This window comes from Pseudoliparis swirei, chromosome 17 (assembly GCF_029220125.1).
Source record: "Pseudoliparis swirei isolate HS2019 ecotype Mariana Trench chromosome 17, NWPU_hadal_v1, whole genome shotgun sequence".
NCBI classification, from domain to species: Eukaryota; Metazoa; Chordata; class Actinopteri; order Perciformes; family Liparidae; genus Pseudoliparis; species Pseudoliparis swirei.
Genome location: NC_079404.1, coordinates 18,015,558 through 18,039,155, shown reverse-complemented (window position 1 = coordinate 18,039,155; position 23,598 = coordinate 18,015,558). Strand labels below are relative to the sequence as shown.

Sequence of the window (23,598 nt, the reverse complement as noted above, 5' to 3'; positions counted from 1 at the left end):
TCTTTTTCCTCTTATTGTATAATAACAATGTGGTGTAATAATTGTTTTAGCATTACATCATACCTTTTTTACTCAAACAACCATCATCCCATCCTTTCCAGCTTTAAAGGATAATAATTTAGTTGTATTTGTAGATATATATGAGAATCGTTCTGCTGGAAAATATCAGTTAGATAAAATAGTTAATTAAACTGAAGTTCCTATTTTTGTCTTCCTAGTAATTTATTTAATATGACATTACTATATCTTATATTGTAAGTACTGACACATCAATGTGCAAGTGGCTTTTTTATTTTGTTGCTGGCTAGAGTGGAGCTACTTTATCCTCTTTATATGATCAGGTAATTGTGTTCAGTGGTTTCCAACCCAGGATTCAGTCCCTCCTCAAGGTGGCCATCAGGGGTGTTGTATAGGATTCAAAGAAAGGGGGGGGGGCTAAGGCCCAAGGGGAGCGGTATGTAATTATTCAATCAGAAAGTGATTGTGCTGCATTCAGTATATGATAACACAAGAGATGGAATTTCAGGGTCATAGTGATATTTTATGCTCATTTGGACACTATCATTGAGATAAAGATGAACTAGATCAGTGTCAAATATGGAAAAAATATTACAATAATAGATATTAATGCAACGAATAGAGAGATGTCGATAGTTATTTCTTGTATTTCGAATTCACTCGTACACAGTATCGCTGGAGACAGTTATTCCCTTTCAAGTAAAGTTCAACGTGAGCAGGTAACAGTCGTTAACAACTACCGACAACCACATTCTGTAACTACCTGGACTTACAGGTCACTCCGCGCATCATTTACTTTAAGCTCAACTCATTGTCTGTAATCCTGGCTGGTTGACGAGAGTTACTTGGCAGAGGTGAAGCCCCCCTCAAATAAGCCTAACGACGCCCCATGTCACCATATACATCTGAGGGGTCATGAGATGACTAATGGGAGAAGGAAAGAAGGTCTGCTACAAAGGAAATACTTTTCATGACTTCAAATATACTCTCTCTTTGTTCTTTTGGTAAATAATGGCGGATTTGACCTTTTTTTGGGGGGGCCTCAAACAGTTATACAAAACCATCTGAGAAGTTTATAGGGGGAAATCTCATACATCTGAAACCTGGCAGATCAGATACGGGTCATAAGACACACGGTTTTATTTCAGAGGATCATCACATTGATTTGATATGATGTCGAAGTATAAGGCAGAGGAACGGTTCCTCAAAATTGTAGGCCTACTGGTGATTTTCAATGCAGGACTTCTACTTGTAGTTAAATGTGATATATTGTTGTATTCCATATTATAATACGACCTCCATCACTGTAAACCAGTGGCCGAAGGTTTTCGGACCTCTTCCCCCCTTTGACCCCAGCAGCGCCTCTAATCTGGAGCGAGGAATGAGAGGCATTCTTCAGCTGCTCAGAGGAGGAGGAGAAGAAGGAGGAGGAGGAGGGAGGGGAAGTTACGACGTAGTAGCAACTCAGTCAGTCAGTGAAACAAGTTTCCAGCGGCTCGGCCATCCCGGTCTGAAACTTTTTGTTTTTATAAATGAACTCACTCGGCGGCCGCGGAGGGGATTTACGCGGCGATAGAAGCCCCTGATCTGGGAGGAGGAGGAGGAGGAGGAGGAGGGGGGGGCGGCGGCGGTGGTGTCGGTCCGGAGAAGCTGAATATGGGTCAGACCCCTGTGTCTGCTGTGTCTCAGCCCGCGAGCGGTGAGTGTGTGTGTGTGTGTGTGTGTGTGTACATATGGACGTGCCTCCCCGTTGTCTCTCACGCGCGCGCACACTCGGCTATATATTCATATTTCTGCTCGGGTTTTCTTTGCAACATGTCTGCCGGATAAAGTGACGGGAAGTTCCTCGCAGTTGAACGCCAAATAAACGCGCGGAACGCTTTCCTGCTCGGGGGAAGTGAGACTCGGTCGCTTCCTCTCGGTTTTCTAAATGTGTCCCCGGGGTTGTGCTGCTGTTGACGCGGGTTTCCACTGAGAGACGACGCGTTGTGCAACCGCAGAGTTGCGCCGCCGCGGCTGCAACATAATGAAGGGCAATGTTGAGTTAATATGAGTTTATGTGTTTAGCAACCAGTTCGACTCGAGTCCAGATGAACAGCTTAGTTTGTTTTCCTCCAGGAGCCCAGAGGTCGACCCGAGGGCTCTGCAGCCTCAGTGCAGTCGAAGTTATGACCTTATTATGATGATTAAAGACACAATGCAAAGTCTTCAAGTGAACGTGGTGTCTCTATTGAGGCTCCACGAGAAACATCTTGACTTATAGTTCTGGTTTGACAGGAGCAACGCTTTAGATGGTGAAGAGGTGCTGAAGCTCTCACCAGGGATACTCATTGTTATTTTCATAATGATTTGGTATAGTAAATGCCTTTTTTTGTCCAACCAACACTCAACACCCCAAACATGTTCAGTATAAAGTGATATATACAGAGAGAGTGACACTTGAAGGCCTGGAACCACATCATTGTCGCTTAAAAAATAACATAAAAGATTAATTTAGGGCTCCAACTAACAATGTCCTTGTTTATTATACTGCATATTTTCTAATACATTTATTTATTAGTTTTTTTGGCTTTAAAATCACATATTTAGGTAGCCCAAGGTGACTACTTCAAATGTTTTGTTTTGTCTGACCAAAAATCAAAATTCTAAAAAGTATTCGATCATTTTAGATATATTCTTATTCTCAGTTATTGTGACCGAGGAGGGCCTTGCAGGTTTGATGTCGAGAGCTGGTTCACACCTGCACAAAGTGAATGCCATTGACTGCAATTTTCCACCTGATGCAACAGAAAACTAAATGAATTTAAATTGCTTCAGATGAACAAGCAATTTAGAGATTGTCGGAGCTAAAAGCAACATGGTGGCTTAGATTCTCTAGGTCCAAGAGAGAGTTACAAAGTTCTTCCAAAAGATTTTCCCTAGTTTTGGTGTTTATATGATGGTGGCAGAGCCTAAAGTGCCACTCCAAAGTCTCCTATATGTAGTCGGGTGGGTAGAGACCTGATACCTCCTGATTTAAATCATAATTTCGTTCCGTTGCTCTTCGTAGTCTTCCTCTGCAAACTGAGGTGCCTGGTTGTCGTGCACATGGACATGTTGTCCAGCCTGTAACTGAAGAGAGAACAACGGATAGATACATCGTGAACTTCTTCACTTCCCAATGAAGCACAGAGTCACTTAAATCCTTAATTAAAAGACAAAATATGAGACTACATTAACACAGCAGTGTGTGAGAGCGTGCTTCACCTCCCTCCACGCTTACAAATCGCCTTTTTTCTTTGTCACCCGTAGTCCTTTGTCTGTCCGTGGGTCAATAAAAGTAAACATTTCCCATTTGCTCACATTTTTTATGGGAACGCTTTCAGGCTGTGAGGCACAGGAAGAGACGAAGGACTCCGGATGAAAACAAAACTTGACCTTTTTTTATGACGCTGTCAGCATTTATAGTAAAGACTCAGACTGTTTTGTAGTACACTTAAGCCAACATGCATAGGGACCCGAGGCCATAATGATCTATACACGCTCAGCGGTAAGGGTAGCATTACAACCCTGTGCTGTGCTTTAAATGAATCTACAGGCCTGAGAGCAGGAGGGGGAAATGATAAGTCGGGGTCTTATTAAACGATCATTAATATGAAACCGATAACCTCTCAACCCTAATGAGTTACGACGTTAAAGCACTGTAAAGCTGCAGTGTTTGATTTCTTTTGGGCGCGTTACTCCTGACTCACTCCAGGCTGCTGCAGCAGCCCGCTGAGTATCATGAGTTACACAGCGCTGGGCTTCTCTGACCTACATTGGAGAAAAGTTTGGAAGGAATAACGCAAGTGTTAAAACATCAGCTAATGCCCGGCGTCGCCCCTCCCTCCTGCGCTCACATCCTACTCCTCTTTTTTGCCTTATTTTCCTCTTCTTTCCCTGCTAGTATCTGCCCTCCTCCTGCTCGGCCTTCCCACATTCTCTTTTGACCCTTCTCTCTCTCTCTCTCTCTCTTCCTCTCTGTCTCTGTGTCCGTCACTCTGTCTGTCCCTCTCTCTCTTTTGTGCCTCTTCCTCTGTTTGTGACGTCCCCGGTGACTTGCAGCGAAGGAAGGAAGCTTCTCCCATTCCTCTCTCCTCCTCCTCCCCAACACATGTTCCTGCCATAACGTCTGAAACAAAAAACACGCTGGCTTTCACGGCCCAACAGATAAAGTCAATACGAGTCAAACAAATGGAAGGGAGGAATCGGTTGCGCTGTGAAAACCCAGAAAATAAACCGAACAAAGGCTTGGGGCGAGCGGAGATCTGCCAACAAACGACCGCTCAAGCTTGAATGCGTGAAACACAGCAGCGCGCCCAGGTGTGTCCAATGCCACTGATTAGTCCTCTATCAGGCCTGCAGCCTGTGAGAAAGACGACACAGGACACAGGACACACTTTAACCTTCACATCACAGGGATTCATTTCTTTTTTTACAGTTATTTATCTGACGCAAAACCGTTGAACGACTCCGGCCCGATTGCTTCATTGAGACGTTGGTCGTGTCTCAAGTTGTGTCTTCTGATTATCACACTCATTTCCACAGATGACTTACAGCTGCTTTTTATCCAAATCCTGAGTGCAATAACATCCCTGAGGTGGATTCGAGCCACATTGCTGGGATTTAAAAGCTGCACTCTGTATTATTTTTGCTTTTCTTGTCAGATCTGTTCTTCCGCTTGAAATGCAGGATGCTGTAAAACTGTGATCGTGTGACGTTGCCGTGTGTAATGAATGGACTTTGATTGGCTCACTCTGGTTTGCATAATACTTCTCATTTATCTTTATCATCTGATTGATAACCTGAAGCTCTGCATTGCCCTCGTTTCATCTGTCCTCGTTGAAGAGGATGCGTCATTTACAAAAGATTTATTGGTCATATTGTAGAGTACACGTTTGTCTCTCTGAGGCTTTGAGGCGAAGCTGTGTTGTTTTCTTTAGCTGTCTGTTTTACTCAATGTGGTTGATGGTGTTACTTCCTTTTTGCTGACAGTTGAGTTCTGTATTTATGTCAGACTGTGGAGGGGGCAACATCCCCCCATGACATTAAAATGAGGTGAATTAATACAGCTGTATTTCCAATTGTAGTTTAAGGCTCTGGTTAATTGGGCATTTATAGGTATAAATGAATAAGTATTACATTTATTTATCTCAAAACAAAATGGATGAGATTAGGTATGCCACTTGGCCTTTCCTTAATTTAATTCAAACATAACAGTAATGTATTTATAGAGATTATGATGTCCATTGTGGATTTGGACGTGTACAAGAAAAGTTCTACAAAAGCTGAAGTAAATGTCTTTTTTAAACGCAGTGCAAAGTTGTTTAAATGTACATTTAGAATAACGCGATTATTTACTGTTCAGTTGCTCTCCTTTGGGATTTAATTGTACCATAGGCTTATGAAAATATCATATTCCTGTATTGCAGTTTTCGATTTAAAAAAATGTGATCCGTCTGCATCTGATTTGGCTTCAACGGCTCTAATAAACAATGGAAGGATTTGTTCAGAAAATAACTCTGTTGATAAAGATGACTTTCTGCAAACCATATATCCAAAAGTTCACCATCCAATTTCTCTTCTCTATTCTCAGTCAACCATCATCTCTATTTTGCTCCTCTCCTCTCCACTACTTCTCTTTTCCTTTCTCTTCTTTCTCTCTGACAGTAATACGTCTGTCCATTGTCCAGGTCAGGTTCCCACTCCAGATTTAATCGCTGGGCTAATAGGGATGATAATCGCTGCTGCTGATTTCCCCATCATTAGCTACACAAAGCAGCTGCTGAAATGTACCTATTGTTGTGATTTCATATCAACACAGGAACAGGAAGTGTGTGTGTGTGTGTGTGTACGAGAGGGAGAATTAAATTGGTGTCTGGGGAGAGCATGCACTGGCCTCTGCACTGCACCATGCATTTTCTCTTGGTGTGTGTGTTTTTAAGTGCCCTGTTTGTGTATGTAAAGGTTGTTTTGCTACATCCCTCAACAGTCAGGGTCGCGAGGTGAGCAAAATCCTGCTGAGAGCAGTCATGCCCACATAGTCCTGTGTCATGCTGGGATTTTAAATACTTCAGCAAAACAAACAGTGCAGTGATGCTTCTACTAATTTTAATATTGAAGCCCGACTTTGTTATTGGTCTTCACAATTAATCAATATTTTATTGAAATCGATCACAATCGTAGTACGGCCGACTGCAATTTTAAATTCGCAGGAGGAGCGATCATTGTTGGAGGTTAAAAGTATGACAAAATACAATTTGAAATTAAACATGTTTTGCAGGAATGTGCTGTCATTCATTTCATATTCTACAGACTTGACGGATATTTATTTGGTTATAAATTCCTTCAAAAAGAACACCTTTTTAAATATTTGAATATCATTTTGAATGAAAATTAGAACCGTATCAAAATTGAAATCAGTCAAAATAACAGAAATTAGATATCTTTTCTAAACCGTTCAGCCCTACTTTATAATTCGGGCTGATTTAAACATCTGTTTCTTGATGACATAACTTTTCTGCAGACGACCACATGCCTGAAGCCTGATCTTTACCTTTGATATAATACAGGATGCTCTGCACCAGTAAGCAGCAGCCAGAGACAGTTTACTGTCGTAACGTTCAGCCGGTTCCCCTCAGTGAGGCGTATTGGCACCAATGACTAACAGCATCTAGTGTTGGCATCAGCAGTCTGTCAGTTTGGTGCGAGCCAACCAATTAACAGGCTACTGATTGTTTTCTATGCAGTTGAAGATCAGGACACATATTCTCTCCATCAGATGAGAACATATTACAGAATAGTAAAAGAAAACTGCATTCTTTTGATTTACCTTTCAAACTATTGGGCAACAGCGCTAACTAATACGTCTTTCTAAATGTTGCATAGTGTGTTTTCAGCTGTTTTTTCTGCTGACTGTTTTCGCTGCATAAGCCTCTTAATGGATTTGAGAAAACACTCCACTGTTACCTTTCGAACCAACCGTCATTGTGTTTCGGGTAATATATATGTGGGCGTGTGCAGAAGGGAAGTGAAGGCAGGTCAGCATCTCTTAGAGAGGCACACACAAGATATTAACACGCAAATTACATTGATATTATTCGAACAGGCGCAATTATTTATTTAGATTTTCCTCCAGAATTATACTTGTTCAAACCTAAGTAAGGCGTATACACACACACACACACACACACACACACACACACACACAAGGATCCATGTCAGTGCAGTGTGGTACAGTGGAAACAACTGCTAAACCCACAGGGAGAAAGCATGACCCGAAGGCACGACACCGAACGAGGTGCAGTTAGACAGTCTTTACTTAGCAAACAGGTTCAGTGCACAGGAGATCCGTCAGGTAATCGGGCAAAGAAAGTCTACAATAACATATTAAATACACATCGGAAGCGAGGATGGTTCGGCACGGGTGAGTTCAATCGGAGGGCGGGGCAGACGACCAGGGAGGCGGGAAAATACACATGGGCAGGAAGTGAAGTATCTGAAACGAGTCTCACAAAATATGACAGGAGATAATGGACTGTTAAAATAAAAGCAAAGACACGATGCAAAGATGGCATTGAAGCTGTTTTAAATGGCAGACTGTGCGTGGAGCTTTAAATGGGAATTTCTAATTTTTGTAATTATCGAAAAACAGTTTAGAACAATAAACGATGACAATTGAATTTATTCAATATAATACAAAACGATGTCAGCTTTCCTCCCTACCGGCCGTACACCACTCTTTGGTATCAGTGTAACAGAACAAGCATGTGGCGCAAAATGAGCCAACTTATTTTGAAAATCCTCTCGGCTCGCTATTTACACTCAGCATCCATCACAACGTGAAGCCCTGCAGGTATCAGCAGCTCCTCATCGTCTCCTTCATCAATCTCAGAACAAACTGTCAGTGGTTGAGTTGCATCATGGGAGATGAAGGCACCATGTGTTTCACCCAAAATAGAATATCGCTCTTTCTGCTGCTGTCCAACAATGTCATGAGAGTGTAATAAGTATTATTATATATTTTCAACACATTTAATTTGAGGGAATAATTCAGTAGTTTGTGGGCAGCTAAAACAACTGCTAAACCTGCTGTCCTGACCAGCCTCAAACTTCAGCTCCTAGCTATACAATAACTTGACATTCATTTAAAATAATTCATTTTGTAATTTGAAGCTACAAATTATGATGTTCAGGGAAAAAATACTCAAAGTTTGTAAGCAGCAATAATAATAATAACATTTTGATCCCTGCCGGGCTCCCTGGAGAGAGTCAGCAGAACTGAAAAAACAAAAACCTTCCTTTGCTTGAATCTGAGGAATCACACACCACGTCTCTTTCCTCTGTCAGGTTCCGGTATGACGCACACACACACACACACACACATACACACACACACACACACACACACAGATGCACACACACTGCTTGAAGTCTTCCAGAGGGTTCACATGACTTCTTATCTTTCAACAGGAAGAGGAGGACTTGTGAAAGGACAGAGTTCTAGCCAACACACACACACGCACACACACACACGCTGCAAGTACTGTACAGAAACAGAGTTCGGAATATTCCTGCCAAGCCGTCGAGTGTTGAGAGAAACAAGAGATTGATGCAGCAATGGACAGCGAAATGGTCCGTGACAATAGCTCCCAGTCATTTTCTTTTAGCAATCGCACACCATATTAATTTGAAAACAAAGCATGTATTGAGTTCAACAAAAGAGGCATATTTACCAATGCAGATTGTTTCAGTCACATTTTTGAGGGGAATAAACATATTCATCTTTATTGTGGAAAAAGAAAGGTATCCCATCTTGTAAACGTCTTGATTCTGACTAGGTAACCACTTCAGTGCAGTACGTTATGGACACATAGGAACTTAAGTTGTAATGTGCCCTTTTAACATTTTGATATGAGCAAGATATCCAATGTATCATGAGTTACGCTGTGATTTCAGCCACATCCTTTGATCACATGGATAATAATTAAACACGTCAGTGATAGTAACAAAATGCTTTATTTGCTTGGATTTAATCTGGATCTAGTATTCTGAACACATTTAAGTCCAGCAATAGTCGTTAACAGATCCCATTATAGTTTATTTGTATGACATGATGTATTATATCCATGCACCACAGGACAGGAAGCTTCTCCTGGTGCATTTCGAGAACAGCGGTGCGTGTTTGTTTCATGGCGCTGACGTTCTGTTTTTGTATTTCTGCGTCTGTGTCTTATAGTTGATGGGTTGGAGAAATCTTCATCACTGGCCAGCTGTGATGTGTTGGTGGACAGCGCCACCACGACCCAGAATGCCCCCGCGACACGGCAGCAACGCGGCAAGCTGTCGTCACTAGGAAAACTCTTCAAACCCTGGAAGTGGAGGAAGAAGAAGAGCAGCGACAAGTTCCAGGATCTCACCAAAGGTAGGACGTCTTGATTGTGTGTGTGTGTGTGTGTCTTTACAACGTCAAGTCTTGTGCTGAACATTAAGTGCGAACAGGAGCGTTGATGCTCCCCGAGGAGCTTTCAAAAGAAAAAGAGTGAACAGTGTGTGTGTGTGGCTCTCACTGACTCATTCCTGAAGCGTTGGCTGGGAAATGAAAAGAGACAGAAGAAAATACAAGAAGCACTTTTTCTTCATGGCTGCCAGGTGTATCATTTCAACATAATGTGCATATTGAAATGTTGGTACACTTGTTCAGGAGTGTACGAAACCAATCCAAGCTTTGTTTGTAGGGCTGCATCTTTTGTCTGATATAATGTCTGTGAACAAATCCCCTTATTTTTCCCCAGAGCCCACGGTGATGTCTTCCAGCACTGACATAAATGACAAAGAAAAGCGCCACGTTCTCACATCTGAGAAGTTAAAATGAGAAAGTCTTTATTATTTAAAGTGTTGCTTATTGGTCTGACGGTGGACATGTTCATGTTGTGTTCACATCCCACTGTAAAACCCTCTTTAGTGACTCTGCATGTGTGACGCTGACACGAGACATTTAGCAATAAGGCGAGGAAGGCAGCTGGTGTGCAATGCGTTTATAGTAATGTGTGTAAATGGATTGCTGAAGCTAAAAGACACGATAAAGGCTGTGATCTTGTTGATCTTTCAGTTCTGGAGAGAAAGATCTCCACCAGACAAACGAGGGAGGAGCTCATCAAGAAAGGAGTTATCATCGTCGATAAAGGTTTGTCTGATCATTTGTTTGCATGCTTCTTCATTTATCATTTCATTGCACTGTCCTTCGCACCTGAAGCTCAGCCGTTTCAAATGGGTTCACTTTTACCTGTTGCCAGTAAAAGCAAAACTCAAAAGCCTGATCTCTGCGCTCGAGCAGCTGAACAGAGGATTCCCTGAAGCTCGTAACTGTTGTTTATCTCCTACAGATGAAACGATCAGCAGTGAAAGTCTGAATGGGCACGCCACATCGAGTGTGACATCAGAGGAGGTCAAAGTGGACATTGAGTCTCCAGAAACGGCGCTGGAGGAACAGACCAGCAGCACGGAGGACAAACCAGGTAACCTTTGGATGAGTCACTGCCTCTAACATGAGCTTCTGTGACAGCGCGGCTCGTTGGTGTCCTTAACCTTTGGACCTCTGCACTAGTTGGAATAATAGTTTCACACTTGTATGTTAAATACTTAAATGATAATTCACTTTGTTTGACTTATTTAAAATTCCATTTTCAAAATTCGAAGTGGCTGTTTGTTCCTGTGTGATCAACTATCTCACTTTGGATTGAGCGGAAATTATAAAATTTGAAAAATAAACAATAATAATGGGACAATTTTGTAGAAAGAGAACACGGAAAAAAGAATAAGAGAAAAAAAGTTGGAAAAGTGTTCTTTCCCTCCATTTCATACATAACCATGATGTTTACGCTTCAAGCATCAAGACATATCTGATGGTATTGGTGGTATCAATGTGTCCAGTGAAGAACAAAGATAATGATTATATGCGAGAGCTAACTTCCTTTAGATGTGTGTTGCTTTGAAGTCTTTTCCTCTCGGTCATTTGTACCGGCAGCAGTTTTCTGGCAGGCATTAAATCCTCTGACAGGGTCTAATGTGTTCAGATGGATATTCGGCCCGCAGCAGCCTGAGCGGGGCAGTAGCCGCCTCCTAATGCCTCCCTCGGCCTCAGGAGACCGGCCACTGTTCTCCGCTCTGATGCTGCCTAAGTGTTGTGCTGTTCTCATCTCAACCCTGTTAGCATTGAACTCCGAGCCATTTGTTTGTTCATTTGTCAATAATCACAGAGGCACAGGCAACAACCAGTGCAAATACCGGAGCAGAACACACATACCTTCACACTGGAGGAAGGGGAAGGTTAATGGGTATTTTATCTGTCTCATCGCAAGCCTTATACATCATTCATTTTGATCGAAATAAAACCTGCCCAGGACTAATGGATCAAACAACGTCTCTTATCAGCAGCATGCCTGTCCAACTCACCTCTTATCCATCAGTATCTCTTCCCATGCTTTACTTTCATGTCCATTTGTCCATCTGTTGCACAAATGTGGATTTTTCAGTCCCTATTTTAACCTCTAAATGCCATCCTGCTTCCACTGATCTGCTCAGAAAGGTGCATTACTAAACCCCTCGTCCGGGCAAAGCCGGTGCGACCCCGAGACGTTCAAGCTAAAAAACAGCCGAGCCCCCCTCTACCCTCCTCTTCCAAACCGGCGGGTGGCACTGCGGCCACAACTAAGCACAGAGACGGTGCTTCGGGGACTAAAAAGGCTGTCAAACCCACAGGCAAGACAGGCTCATCCACTCAAGCTAAAGCTAACCCACGGAGCACTAACAACACTAGTCGCGGGATTGGTAAGTGGAGCTCGTTGGGACTGAAGCCAGTTTGCCTGTCGGTGTTCCTGCCTGCCTCCCTGCATGGAAAATGTGCTTGAATCAATGTTTGAAGGGATGGAGACTCCCTCGAAAGCTGTCTGCACCGGTAGACCATGGCGTCGTGCATCGTGAGATGAGTCGAGTCGAGCTTCTGTCCCGTCGCCACAGAGTAGTCGCTGTCTCTCCCGGTTGATTGTGTTCTTTCCTAATTAGAAGAGATGTCCCGTGTTGTGAGTAACGGTTGAAGTGTTTCTGAGAAAACAGAAGTGAAAATGTGTTATCTCAGCTATGTATATGCTGACAACTGTGTGTGTGCGTGTGTGTGTGTGTGTGTGTGCTCTTGTGTGCGCGTGCACAAGAGCACGCAAGTGTGACTGAGGTCTGTCATGCTCCTGTGGTTTTGATTGATGGCATGATGCTCGGGCATGATCATCTCCCTTCGTCCTGTGTGTGTGTGTGTGTGTGTGTATTCCATTGACTTCCAGCATGGTGGAACTAAGCGGCACACAAGCCAGAACTAGACTATTGCATGTGATGTTCACGTGTCTTCTGGAGGCCTTTGTGTCATTTATTTGGAGTTCTTGGGGAAGTGGGACAAAAGTAGTTCTGTTTTAATAACATGTTGAGTACTTTCCCTTCCTCAGGCTGCATTTACCAGCCCACAAAGACACGTTACAGATATTGAAAGAACAAATTAATTCAACATGACTTTAGGTCTATATTTCTATCGTCCCATATTTGAGGCAGGTTTATTGATTGTTGATGATTAGAAATGGTTATTCTAATACTGTCATGTATTGGCCTTGGTGGGAAACCAAAAGAGTAACTTGTGTGACATTTTATTTTTGGTCTCCTGCCTCAGGCAGCTGAGACAAAAAGGAGCATTTATTATATTTCCCCATTAGATCTTTTTTTTCTTGCTTTTAATAATACAAATACTTTTAACTGTACATTTATAAACCATTTTGACAATATTTATAACTGCAAAAAAAAGATTTTTACGTCTAACTTGGACTAAATACTAGGACTATGAACTGTATAGATAGGAAAGGATGAGAGCTTTTGTTGATGTAACCTGTGTGTCTTTAGTGGGAGGACATCGGAGCATCTGGGGAAAAAAAAAAGTCTCATAATATTCTCTTCCCTCTTTCTCTTTCTCCCGTTTCTCCTCAGCCAAATCCTCCCATCCAAAGAAGACAGGATCCACAGCAAAAAACACCTCCATCTCCACCTCCACCTCCACTTCCACCCCTCGTTCCCGTGGATCTAAGGACGCTTTAGCACAGACTGAGGGAACCAGCCGGATATCAAACACTCCCACCTCTTCCTCGGTACCTCAAAAGGCCCCCGCAGAGACTCCTAGCAAGCCCAGGGAGCTAAAATCCTCACTCCTTTCCTCAAACCTCAAGCCTGCCTCATCGAAAGCCTCCGGCAATGAGAGAGAGGGAACTCCTGCCGCTTCTCAAACAGCTGCAGAGCCGAAATCTGCTGCCAAGGCCTCCGCTGCGGCCGAGGAGACCCACAAGGGCGCGGCCCCTGGACCCACCGGCCAGTCTGCCCATATCAACAGCGCGACAGAGGACACCTCCTTCACAGTGGGAGAGACGGGCAGCGGCTCGCAGGGGGAGAAACGGGGGCGAACGAGACGGGAGGGTGGAGAGGAAGAGAAGAGGAGAGGAGGAACAGAGTCTGCTGCGGAGAACAGCCCGAGGTAAAAATGTAGCCGGGACGTGAGAGCTGGTGAAACATTCCTTATGTTCTCTGCACTGCAGTACATTTCAACACAGTCGTCTCACTGCAGTCACATGGGCAATGTTGAGGGGATGGCTGACAATATACCTCTTTTTTAAATTCATTGTGTAATTCAGTGATATATAAACATTTACAGAGCTCAGGATTTCAATAAATAACAAATGTGTGAGACGGGCGATGATGGACAAGACAGAATGTACTTGGTGAAACTGCAGGATGAAAATGACATGGCGAAACAAACTAAACCATAATAAAAAGACAAATAATACAAGTTAGATTGTGTGTGTGTGTGTAAGGTTCCTGTGAGTGTGTATGTGTGTGGTGTAGAGGAGCTGCATTGGAGGTGTGAAGTGGAGAAAGAGAATAGTGACGGAGAAGAAGGAGAGAAAAAGAGAGAGAGGAGGAATACATTTAAACCAATGATGTCTCAGTCTTTTGTCTTCATTTGTATTATTTAACATTAGTATTAATATTATTAAGACGATTTGTATCAATCCCTTCACCATCATGTCTTTTTTTTTTTTTATAGATTTTTTTTATGAACAAAAAAAACAAATGTTCAAAATATTTGGAGTGAAATAGCATTTATATTTTGTTATGCTGAAAATATTATTTTACAAAAAGAAAATATACAAATGTATAACCTTGTAGAAATCACCACACAAGGATGATGGTTTTTTTCATCATGTCGTTTTGAATAAGCTCACTCTGTCTTGTTCCTGTTCCCTGCAGGTCTGCAGCGGGCCAGGCGGACAGGCCACCGGGCCACAGCGTGAACACGCAGCAGGCCCTAGTGACGGTGATCCCCGACAGGCCGAGAGACAGCCAGACGAGCGACTCTGACTCCGACGGACCGATCCTGTACCGAGATGAGGAGGAAGACGAGGAGGAGGACGAGTACACAACCAGTACGGGATAAATGTTGCACTCGTAGAACTCGCACACACATTTCAGGGAAAAGCGCCTCATGACCGCGCATCATTAACTTGTCCGTTTAGTATGAGGTTTGGGATATTCTATTTATTTTAACCACTTGGAGGATCAAGCAGCTCTAGGTTTTTATTTCCATTTGACCCAGAGATGCATGATCCTCAGAGGACACTGAGTCCCCAGTTCATCAGAATCTTTACAATGCAACAAATCATGGTCATGAGCACCTGCAGTGTGTGGTGTCTATCAAGCTGACCTCTTTGTTAGCTGTCCCGTAGGGTTCGGTCGAGCCTTGGAACAGAACTAAAGCGACCATAATGACTTAAAGGGTGTCATAACAACTGATGCTGAAGCATGTCCGCTCCTAAGGCTGGTCAGCGGACACAAGGAAGCCGCCATCCCGGTCATCCACGCAGGACGTTAAGAAGGCTGTGGCGAGGTCTCAGTGTTGTGTCTTTGTTCCAGGCGCTCTGGCCATGAAGATTCGCCGACGAGACACCCTGAACATCAAGCTGGGGAACCGTCCCAGCAAGAGAGAGCTGGAGGAGAAAAACATTCTGCCGCGGAGCTCTGAGACGGAGAGACATGAGATACGCCAGCAGATCGGCTCCAAACTAGTCAGGTACACACACACACAGAGACACACACACGCACACGCAGGGATGCTGGGAAAATGTAGCAAGCCGTGAAATTTTACGTGACTGTTTAAAAAAAATATATATATTTTTTTTAATTTAGAAGAATACAGGCAAGTTCAGTTCAGCAACAGTCCAACATTTGTATTAATGCCTTCATAATAAATACAATACATCCGTATTTGAGTCATTAAAAAATCACAAATATCTTCCAAAAAATTATATTTTATATATAAAAGTACTAAAGTTGTACATATTCTTTCTAGGGCTGTGAAACGATTAAAAATTTTAATCGGGTTAATCACAGGTTTTTGTGGATTAATCATGATTAATCACATATTACCGATATTCGCGGTATATTTTGTGAGAACATAGAGATTTATGACAAAAGACGGATATATACATGTATACATTCTTCTATACAATGGTGCTGCAACTCAGCAGTTATTTAGCAGTTTTCTTCCATATGGAACATTAATACATCTTCATCCTAAACAGAATGTTTAACCCTCCTGTTACCTTAGGGTCAATTTGACCCCATTCAATGTTTAATGTCGGTGTTCTTTGGGGTCAATTTGACCCCAGGCTCTTTTTCACTGTCAAACATATAAGAAATATCAACTTTTTTATTTATTTAAAGGGCTATTTAGGTAGTCAACAAACAAACATAAAGTACCTCACACTTAAACTTGGGAAGCAATATTCATTCTAATAATTTTCTGGAGGTTTTAATTGCTGGGGTCAAATTGACCCCGAGGGTAAAATATGTTAGTAAATGTAAAGGTAACAGGAGGGTTAAACAGAACATGTTTCTCTTGTTTGTCAACCATGAACTCCACCATGATACAATCTAAAGGCCTCTAGTCTTCCTCTAGCAGCTGCTGAGGCAAACTGACTGTGTGGGTTTTCTTCATGAACTGGGCCGTGATGAAAGGGACGGCGGGGACACCGCTGCAAAGCTGAAACTTAAAGGAATTGACGGAAGGCACCAGTAGGAGTGGAGCCTGCGGCTTCATGTGACTCAACACGGGAAACCTCACCGGCCCGGACCCGGACACGGGGACAGATTGACAAGTGACTTTTTGTTTGCTCGGTCCCGATGCGCGCGCACGGAGCTCTGTGGCGCGCGAGACGGAGATCGATAAGTGTTAACGCAACGCGAAGAGACAGAAATGACATGCTGCTGTGGAGATACGATCAACAACAGACGTTTAGTTTCATAAAAGAACAAAGACGTGCTATAGAGAACATGTCAGGGGGCGGGCCAATCTTTTTAATGTCATGCGATCTACCGACACTACGCCGCGATCGACTGGCAGGTCGCGATCGACGTGTTGAGACCCTGATCTACAGGAAGTAGAAGTCGTAACAAGGTTTCCGGAGGTGAACCTGCGGAAGGATCATTACCGATGAACAGACCGTCTGCATGAGAGCGGACAGAGTTCAGATTGAAGTGGTGCATTGGAAGCTCATTTTGCAAGTGACTTTTTTTTCGTCCCGACGACCAACAACAGACGGATTGGAAGCTCATTCTGCGCATGCGTTAAATGCGTAAAAAAAAAAAAAATAGTTCAACCTGAAATTGAATTAACTGAGTTAACGCGTTATTTTTCACAGCACTAATTCTTTCAGAATACAAAGTTGTAAAAACCCTAAGTCGGTGTAATGTTCAGTCGTGTGTAGAGAAGTGTGTGAACCCACTCTTGTGTTTCCAGGCGCCTGAGCCAGAGACCGTCCACAGAGGACCTGGAGCAGAGGAACATCCTCAGGCGTGAGTTTCTGAAATATCTTTTAAACTGAGCGGTGGTGTTATGCACCATGATCATGATTAGTAGACACTTAAGTTATGACTCAATCAATATGGTTGCATGGGCATGTGTGTGCAGTTGCTTCTACTTTCATCAACAAACTTTATTCCCACATAACACACATCGGGTAGAGATATTAAACGTGATGCAATATGCAGCCTTGGTCTTAACTCTCAAACTTGAAATTGGCAAAAGAGGCATGTCGCTCTGGAATGTGCTCAAAATGAATTTGTCTGTTGTACAACAACATGTTCATAAAGATCCATATTTGACCGATTACACACTTTTAGTGTCTCACAACAAGAGCACGAGGAACATGGTTTACGACGACAAAGTCAATTCTTAATTCATTTTCATTGAAGCTTTCCCCGTGTCCGTTTTTATTCCTAAAAAATAAAATAGACTGTCAAATAATATTTGTGTGTCCTGCTAAAAATCATCTGCTGGATCCTTTTGAGTATTACAACTTCAAAGTCGTTTTGCTCTCGGTCTCACAGAACCAGTTTCAAACTGCTTTTTCTCCTTCGAGAAGCAAAGTAAATATGCTTCATGCAAAGTGGACAGTAAGTGAAAATAGCAGCTCACAAACACAAGTTTATATCCAGTGGATGCAACACAGGAAATACAAATTCAAACTTAGAAATCTTTGATTGGTACAACAAATATGGCATATTATTAACTTAATTTGTACTCAACCGAACAGGATAACATGACCACAAAAGAAGTTAAAGATATGTGACCAGATATCTGATCAAGCTCATTCCTTAACAGTCGCTCCATCAAATACTTTTTGAAGTTTACAACAGCTGTTAAACTGCCCGGGTGAACCTTTATCTTCACAGCTGATCGACTGACGTAAAGACAGCTGAAGGGCATCTGTTTACCTTACGCAACCAGCTGGTTTACAACTTCAGTGCTTGGCATCCATCTGGAGTTGTTGTTGTTGTTTACCGGTATATATACGGCCTCCGCCCCTCCTATCGGTACAGCGCGGAGAACAAGATGACGGATATTTATTGGGGAACTTTTCATTTTGGGAAAAAACACCAAAAAGTTCAAATCTGTTCTGCACACTTGTTCTGATTAACCCTTGTGTTGCCTTAGGGTCATTTTGACCCGAATCAATGTTTCACCCTCCTGTTACCTTTATATTTACTAACATATTTTACCCTTTGGGTTCAATTTGACGCCAGCAATTAAAACCTCCAGAAAATTATTAGAATTAATATTGTTTTCCAAGTTTAAGTGTGAGGCACTTTATGTTTGTTTGTTGACTACCGAAAGAACACCGACATTAAACATTGAATGGGGTCAAATTAATCCTAAGGCGGGGGGAGGGTGTAATATTGATTCGGGTCAAAATGACCCTAAGGCAACACAAGGGTTAAGAGAAATAAGAGTGAGGTGCATCTTAGATTCTCTATTTCAGTCTCTGATGGGACCACCTGAGGTCAAGGAGTTTAACAAGTCGCCCTCAAGTCTTTTGACACAAACGTAAACACTCTCCGGCCACTTTATGAGGTACATCTTGCCATACCGGGTTTCAGAACTAGCCGGAATTCTTCATGGCATGGAGTCATTCATCATGGAGCTCCGGCAGGGGAACAGCATTCCTCAGAGATGTAGGTCCATATTGACATGATGAAATGACACAGTAGTTGCAGACTTATCGGCTGCACATGATGCAAATCTCCTGTTCCACCAGCTCCATCGTCTCCACACCTCGGTTGTTACGACAGTTCTTCTGAGTTACTGTTGCCATACCCGCTCAAACCAGTTTGGCCATTCTCCTCTGCCATTAACAAGGCATCTTGCCCAGTGAGCTGCAGCTCACTGGATGTAAACCCGAGATATGTGAATGTGTATAAATCAGTCGATCAGCAGTTTGTCAACTCAAGAGCAAGTTCAAAGTCACTTGAATTCAATTTGTGCTGATTGTCAGAGCCATGTCGACATGCCAAATGCATTTTGTGAGAGAGTGAGTATATATATATATATATTATACGTCCATGAAGATGTCACTAGAAAGAATGAGTTACAGATTCAACCCACATCACATGGCTTCATTGCCAGCTGCGGACACATTTTAATATGGCGAATCAAATCTTGCTGTCATAAAAAACGAAGCAGAAGTCGTGAAGTGACTGTTGGTTTTGTGCATGCAGATAAGAATATAGCAGAGGAGCGAGAAGCCAAGCAAGCGATTAAGAGGACACTCTCCAGAAAGGTACTGTAAACACACACACACACACACACACGAACAGAAAGGATACAGTGAGTCTATATTTAGCGGCTAATATGTTTGGCTCCACCTTATGAGTCACGTTAGGAAGCAGAAGAGATGCTTTGTGTGGAAAGATCAGCCCATCTAGTGGACACAGATGGAACTGAAGATTGTCTTCACGCTCCAGTTCTTGTGATTTAACGATACCGTTTGCTCCATCGAAACCTTTTACATAATAAATACACGGCGCACTAATAAATGATGCATACGCATATCGGCATAGAGAATATGTTAGACTTGTAACTTGAGATTAAAAAGAAAAACACTTGAAGGACTATTCTTGAGTTTTGATGTTTATGTTCTAAGTTCTCTCTTTTGTATGCGTGCCTGTGTGTGTGTGTGTGTGTGTGTGTGTGTGTGTGTAGCTGAGTGTGAGGCCGACGGTGGCAGAGCTCGTAGCTCGCAGGATTCTGTGTTTTAACGAATACGTGGAGGTCACTGATGCCAAAGACTACGACCGGCGGGCAGACAAACCCTGGACCCGGCTCACTCCCGCTGATAAGGTGCTCGAGATAACACGCTGCCGCGTTGTAATATCTTGACTTTTTGTTTCTTATTGTTTGACTAGTTTTTTTCCTTTCTTATGTCATCAACGTACCCAGCTGTTGCAAGTTGGTTTACACGCTTCATACATTTGTAGCATTAAGTTGTGCATTAGTCACAGGAGACCAACAGCACGAGGACACCTGCACATTACACCCGTCATGTGATGTTGGTGACGGTTTACAAAACCGTGATCATTAATCTGATGACAGATTAAGAGCTTCCTCTTTTCTGCATAGGCTATTGTTGCACTTGATGAAATTCACCTTGGTTTACATGAAGTGAGATGATACATACAGAGTACACTGTGTGTGTGTGTGCATGCAGCAGATCAGTGGCATAGAAGCAGAAAGGTCCTTAGGGATTGCTGGAGGGCAGTTTATATGTCCAACCTGCCCTCTGCTGGTGATGTTTAATACTACACAACACAGACTAATCAAAGACCTCCTGAGGGCTGAACCCTCACCGACTTGAATCTGCTGCAACGGAGAACAAGAGGAAGGAACTGATGCTGTATGAGGAACATGTTTACAACAGACACAAAGATACCAACATAATACTCAGCGAACAAAGAACAATGCGCACGTCTGCTGCTGTGTACATGTTCATGTGCACACGTTACTTGCCAGCACATTGCAACATTAAATTACGAATTGTGGGTAGTTCCCTGAAGAAAAGTCTGCAGCTACATGCTGATGTAAAGTCGTCACAAATAGCTCAATAAGTTCAATTTGATTAGAGTAGTTAACACAGTTGTGTAATAACGTGTGTGTGCTTATGTGTGTGTGTGTTCTGCCCCTCAGGCTGCTATCCGTAAGGAGCTGAATGAGTTTAAGAGCCGAGAGATGGAGGTCCATGAAGACAGCAAACAGTTTACCAGGTACTGGAGCGGTTGATGACCACCCGTTAGTCGACTCGGACGATAACTTTATTAGTGATTCATTACCGTAAATTCTGCAGTTTACGAGTTCACGTTGATCAATATCTTTACTACTCTGTTCCTCCAAAGCCTTTTCCACGAACGTTAAAGCCGTGATACACACCCGGGGCGACTCCAGCTTCTTAGCCGAGATCTGTGTGACATGGTTTCATTTAGTGTCGCTGGACAAAGAGCAGAGAGATCCAGTTCACCCGGAGTAACTATTAGACCTTATATTCAAAATATGTAATGACATAATGTTTCAGTTGAACATTTTTATTTTGCAATTTCAGAAAAAAAGTATAGTCTGAACACTATTGACCGTTTAGCCGTTTATATTCATATGACCCAGACTGTGTACCTGAGTTTGGCACTACACATATTTTAGATGTGCACTTTATTGTTATTGTCATCTGAGACTTTTATAAATGCACGTTTTTATATTTGCACCTTTCCCACTTTGCATAGCAACTGCTGCACAGCGATTTTCCTCTGGATAGATAACGTTTGATTTCATCTTTTGCATCCCATAATAATTGATGTAGCAAGCAGCACCTTTTTCCTTGCTGCAGTCATAGATGCTCAGCACAAAACACTCTAAAAACATCATTACGCCAGACAATTTTCATTTTCTAAAGCAATTTGCTGCAGCTCAGGGCGTCAATAAATTCATGTTGTTGTCCCTGGTGAAGATGTTGCTGTTGGTATCTCCTGCTTTATCAAAGACATGCTAAAATAATGATTTTGGGATGTGGCGTTGTCCCTTTTAAAAACATTGAGTTGTAACAAATGCTACCCTAAACAACGTTGTATGCATGTACGATTGATTTATAGCTATTATATTATATTGTGCATGCGTGTGTTTTATTTTCCCGCTTTTGTGTTTGTACTTCCAGATTCCATCGGCCCTGAGCACTCTCACTGCCAGCTGGACGTCAGCGCCACAATCTCTCCGGTCCACAGCTTCCAGCAACCCCCATCCCCCCTGTCCCTCCAGACCCTCAGACCCTCAGACCCTCAGACCCTCAGTACACAGCTCAGTCCATTTTTCTTTTGGATCCTCTCACAACCGATGAAATACATTTCTGTCTATAGTGACAGTAACAGGTGTGTCTTCAGGCCTTGGCCATCCGTGGGCACCAGTGAAACATTTGCACATATCTATAGTCAGGACAGTGGTGTGTATAGCACTCTGATTATATTATTTATTGTAGATGGCCAGAACATACTGGTCTGTGATGTTTTTTTGTTTTTGTTGTTTTGGTTCATTTCATCATAGAGAGGCTCCAGGGAGGAAGAAAGTGGGCAAAAAGACATTTTTAGTACCGTGAATGTGACTCAGCTGTAGTAAAGAGTTTGTGTCAATATGCCTTGTTATAAACTGCCAAATGTCCATATATGGGCATCCTCTGAGAACAGGAAATGGCAGTGATTGGATGCTTGCGTGCTGGTCTCATTGCCATGTCACAGATCAGAAGGGGAGGAGAGAGGCAGTTGATTCGGCTCAGATGTGCCTCTCAGTCGGATCTGGAATATTTAAAGTATATTGCCACTAGGGGGCATTATATCATTATAGTTATAGTCTGTGAGGATGAAGATTTTAATGTAATCTGTAAAGTGTTTTACTTCTAACTGCTGCAGCCTAGGGATCGGTGGGCACCTGAGGCTCTTAACAGTGAAGTGCAATGGAGATCACTCCAGATCGAGACCATTCGAACCCTCCGCCTCCCGATGATACACGATGACCACGTGCCATCGTATCTTACGTTGAGTTAAACCCCTGTTCACAAAGTGCTGGCCTTGCTGTTTAGAGGATCTGCTTTTCAAGCTTTGACTTTTCATTTTACGCTTTTGGCTGAAGCTCTAATTTGGTGCCAACGAAAAAGCAGGAATTTGATTCTACGTTTTTTTTTTCTCATTTGAAAGTGATTTAGTGCGGCGGACTTCCCAGGGTGGTTTCATAAATGGCCAACAGGCACTGAGAGGTTCCCCACTGAAGCAATCAACAGTCGTCTGGAACAAGTCGAGAAGTACTTCATTTTCCATTTCCTTGGCTGTGCTCTTGCAACTCCATCGTCAGCTCACGATGGAGACGCAGCGAGACGAGCTGACAAGTGGTCCTTTAGATAACGTTTGATTTCATCTTTTGCATCCCATAATAATTGATGTAGCAAGCAGCACCTTTTTCCTTGCTGCAGTCATAGATGCTCAGCACAAAACACTCTAAAAACATCATTACGCCAGACAATTTTCATTTTCTAAAGCAATTTGCTGCAGCTCAGGGCGTCAATAAATTCATGTTGTTGTCCCTGGTGAAGATGTTGCTGTTGGTATCTCCTGCTTTATCAAAGACATGCTAAAATAATTCAATTCAATTCAATTCAGTTTATTTGTATAGCCCAATTTCACAAATTACAAATTTGTCTCGGAGTGCTTTACAATCTGTACACATAGACATCCCTGCCCCAAAACCTCACATCGGACCAGGAAAAACTCCCAAATAACCCTTCGGGGGAAAAAAAGGAAGAAACCGGGAGGAGAGCAACAGAGGAGGATCCCTCTCCTAGGATGGACAGATGCAATAGATGTAATGTGTACAGAAGGACAGATTTAGAGTTAAAATACATTCAATGAATATGACAGAGTGTATGAATAGTTCATAGTAGGCATATTCCACGATGGAGACCTCCACGATCCATCAGGCAGATGGCGGTGGGGAGGAGGAGTGGGGAGTCTCAACAGGACAGTGGCGTAGTCATGAGCAGGAATTCCACGACCCAGGCGATCCATCAGGCAGATGGGATCTATGCCGTCTCATAGGGTCCGATGACCCCATGAGGC

The 23,598-nt window shown here is 42.8% G+C and overlaps 1 protein-coding gene across 1 annotated transcript; it reads left to right on the top strand.

Annotated features, from left to right (window-relative positions):
• The first annotated feature begins 1,654 nt into the window (after positions 1-1,654).
• Positions 1,655-22,194, top strand: phactr2 (phosphatase and actin regulator 2). Its single transcript, XM_056436177.1, has 12 exons — positions 1,655-1,717; positions 9,275-9,460; positions 10,148-10,222; positions 10,422-10,553; positions 13,060-13,597; positions 14,371-14,546; positions 15,034-15,190; positions 16,919-16,974; positions 19,177-19,238; positions 19,661-19,798; positions 20,642-20,718; positions 21,654-22,194. The coding sequence occupies exons 1-12, from the start codon at positions 1,675-1,677 to the stop codon at positions 21,667-21,669; spliced, it is 1,656 nt and encodes a 551-aa protein (XP_056292152.1). The 5' UTR covers positions 1,655-1,674; the 3' UTR covers positions 21,670-22,194.
• The last annotated feature ends 1,404 nt before the right edge of the window (positions 22,195-23,598 follow it).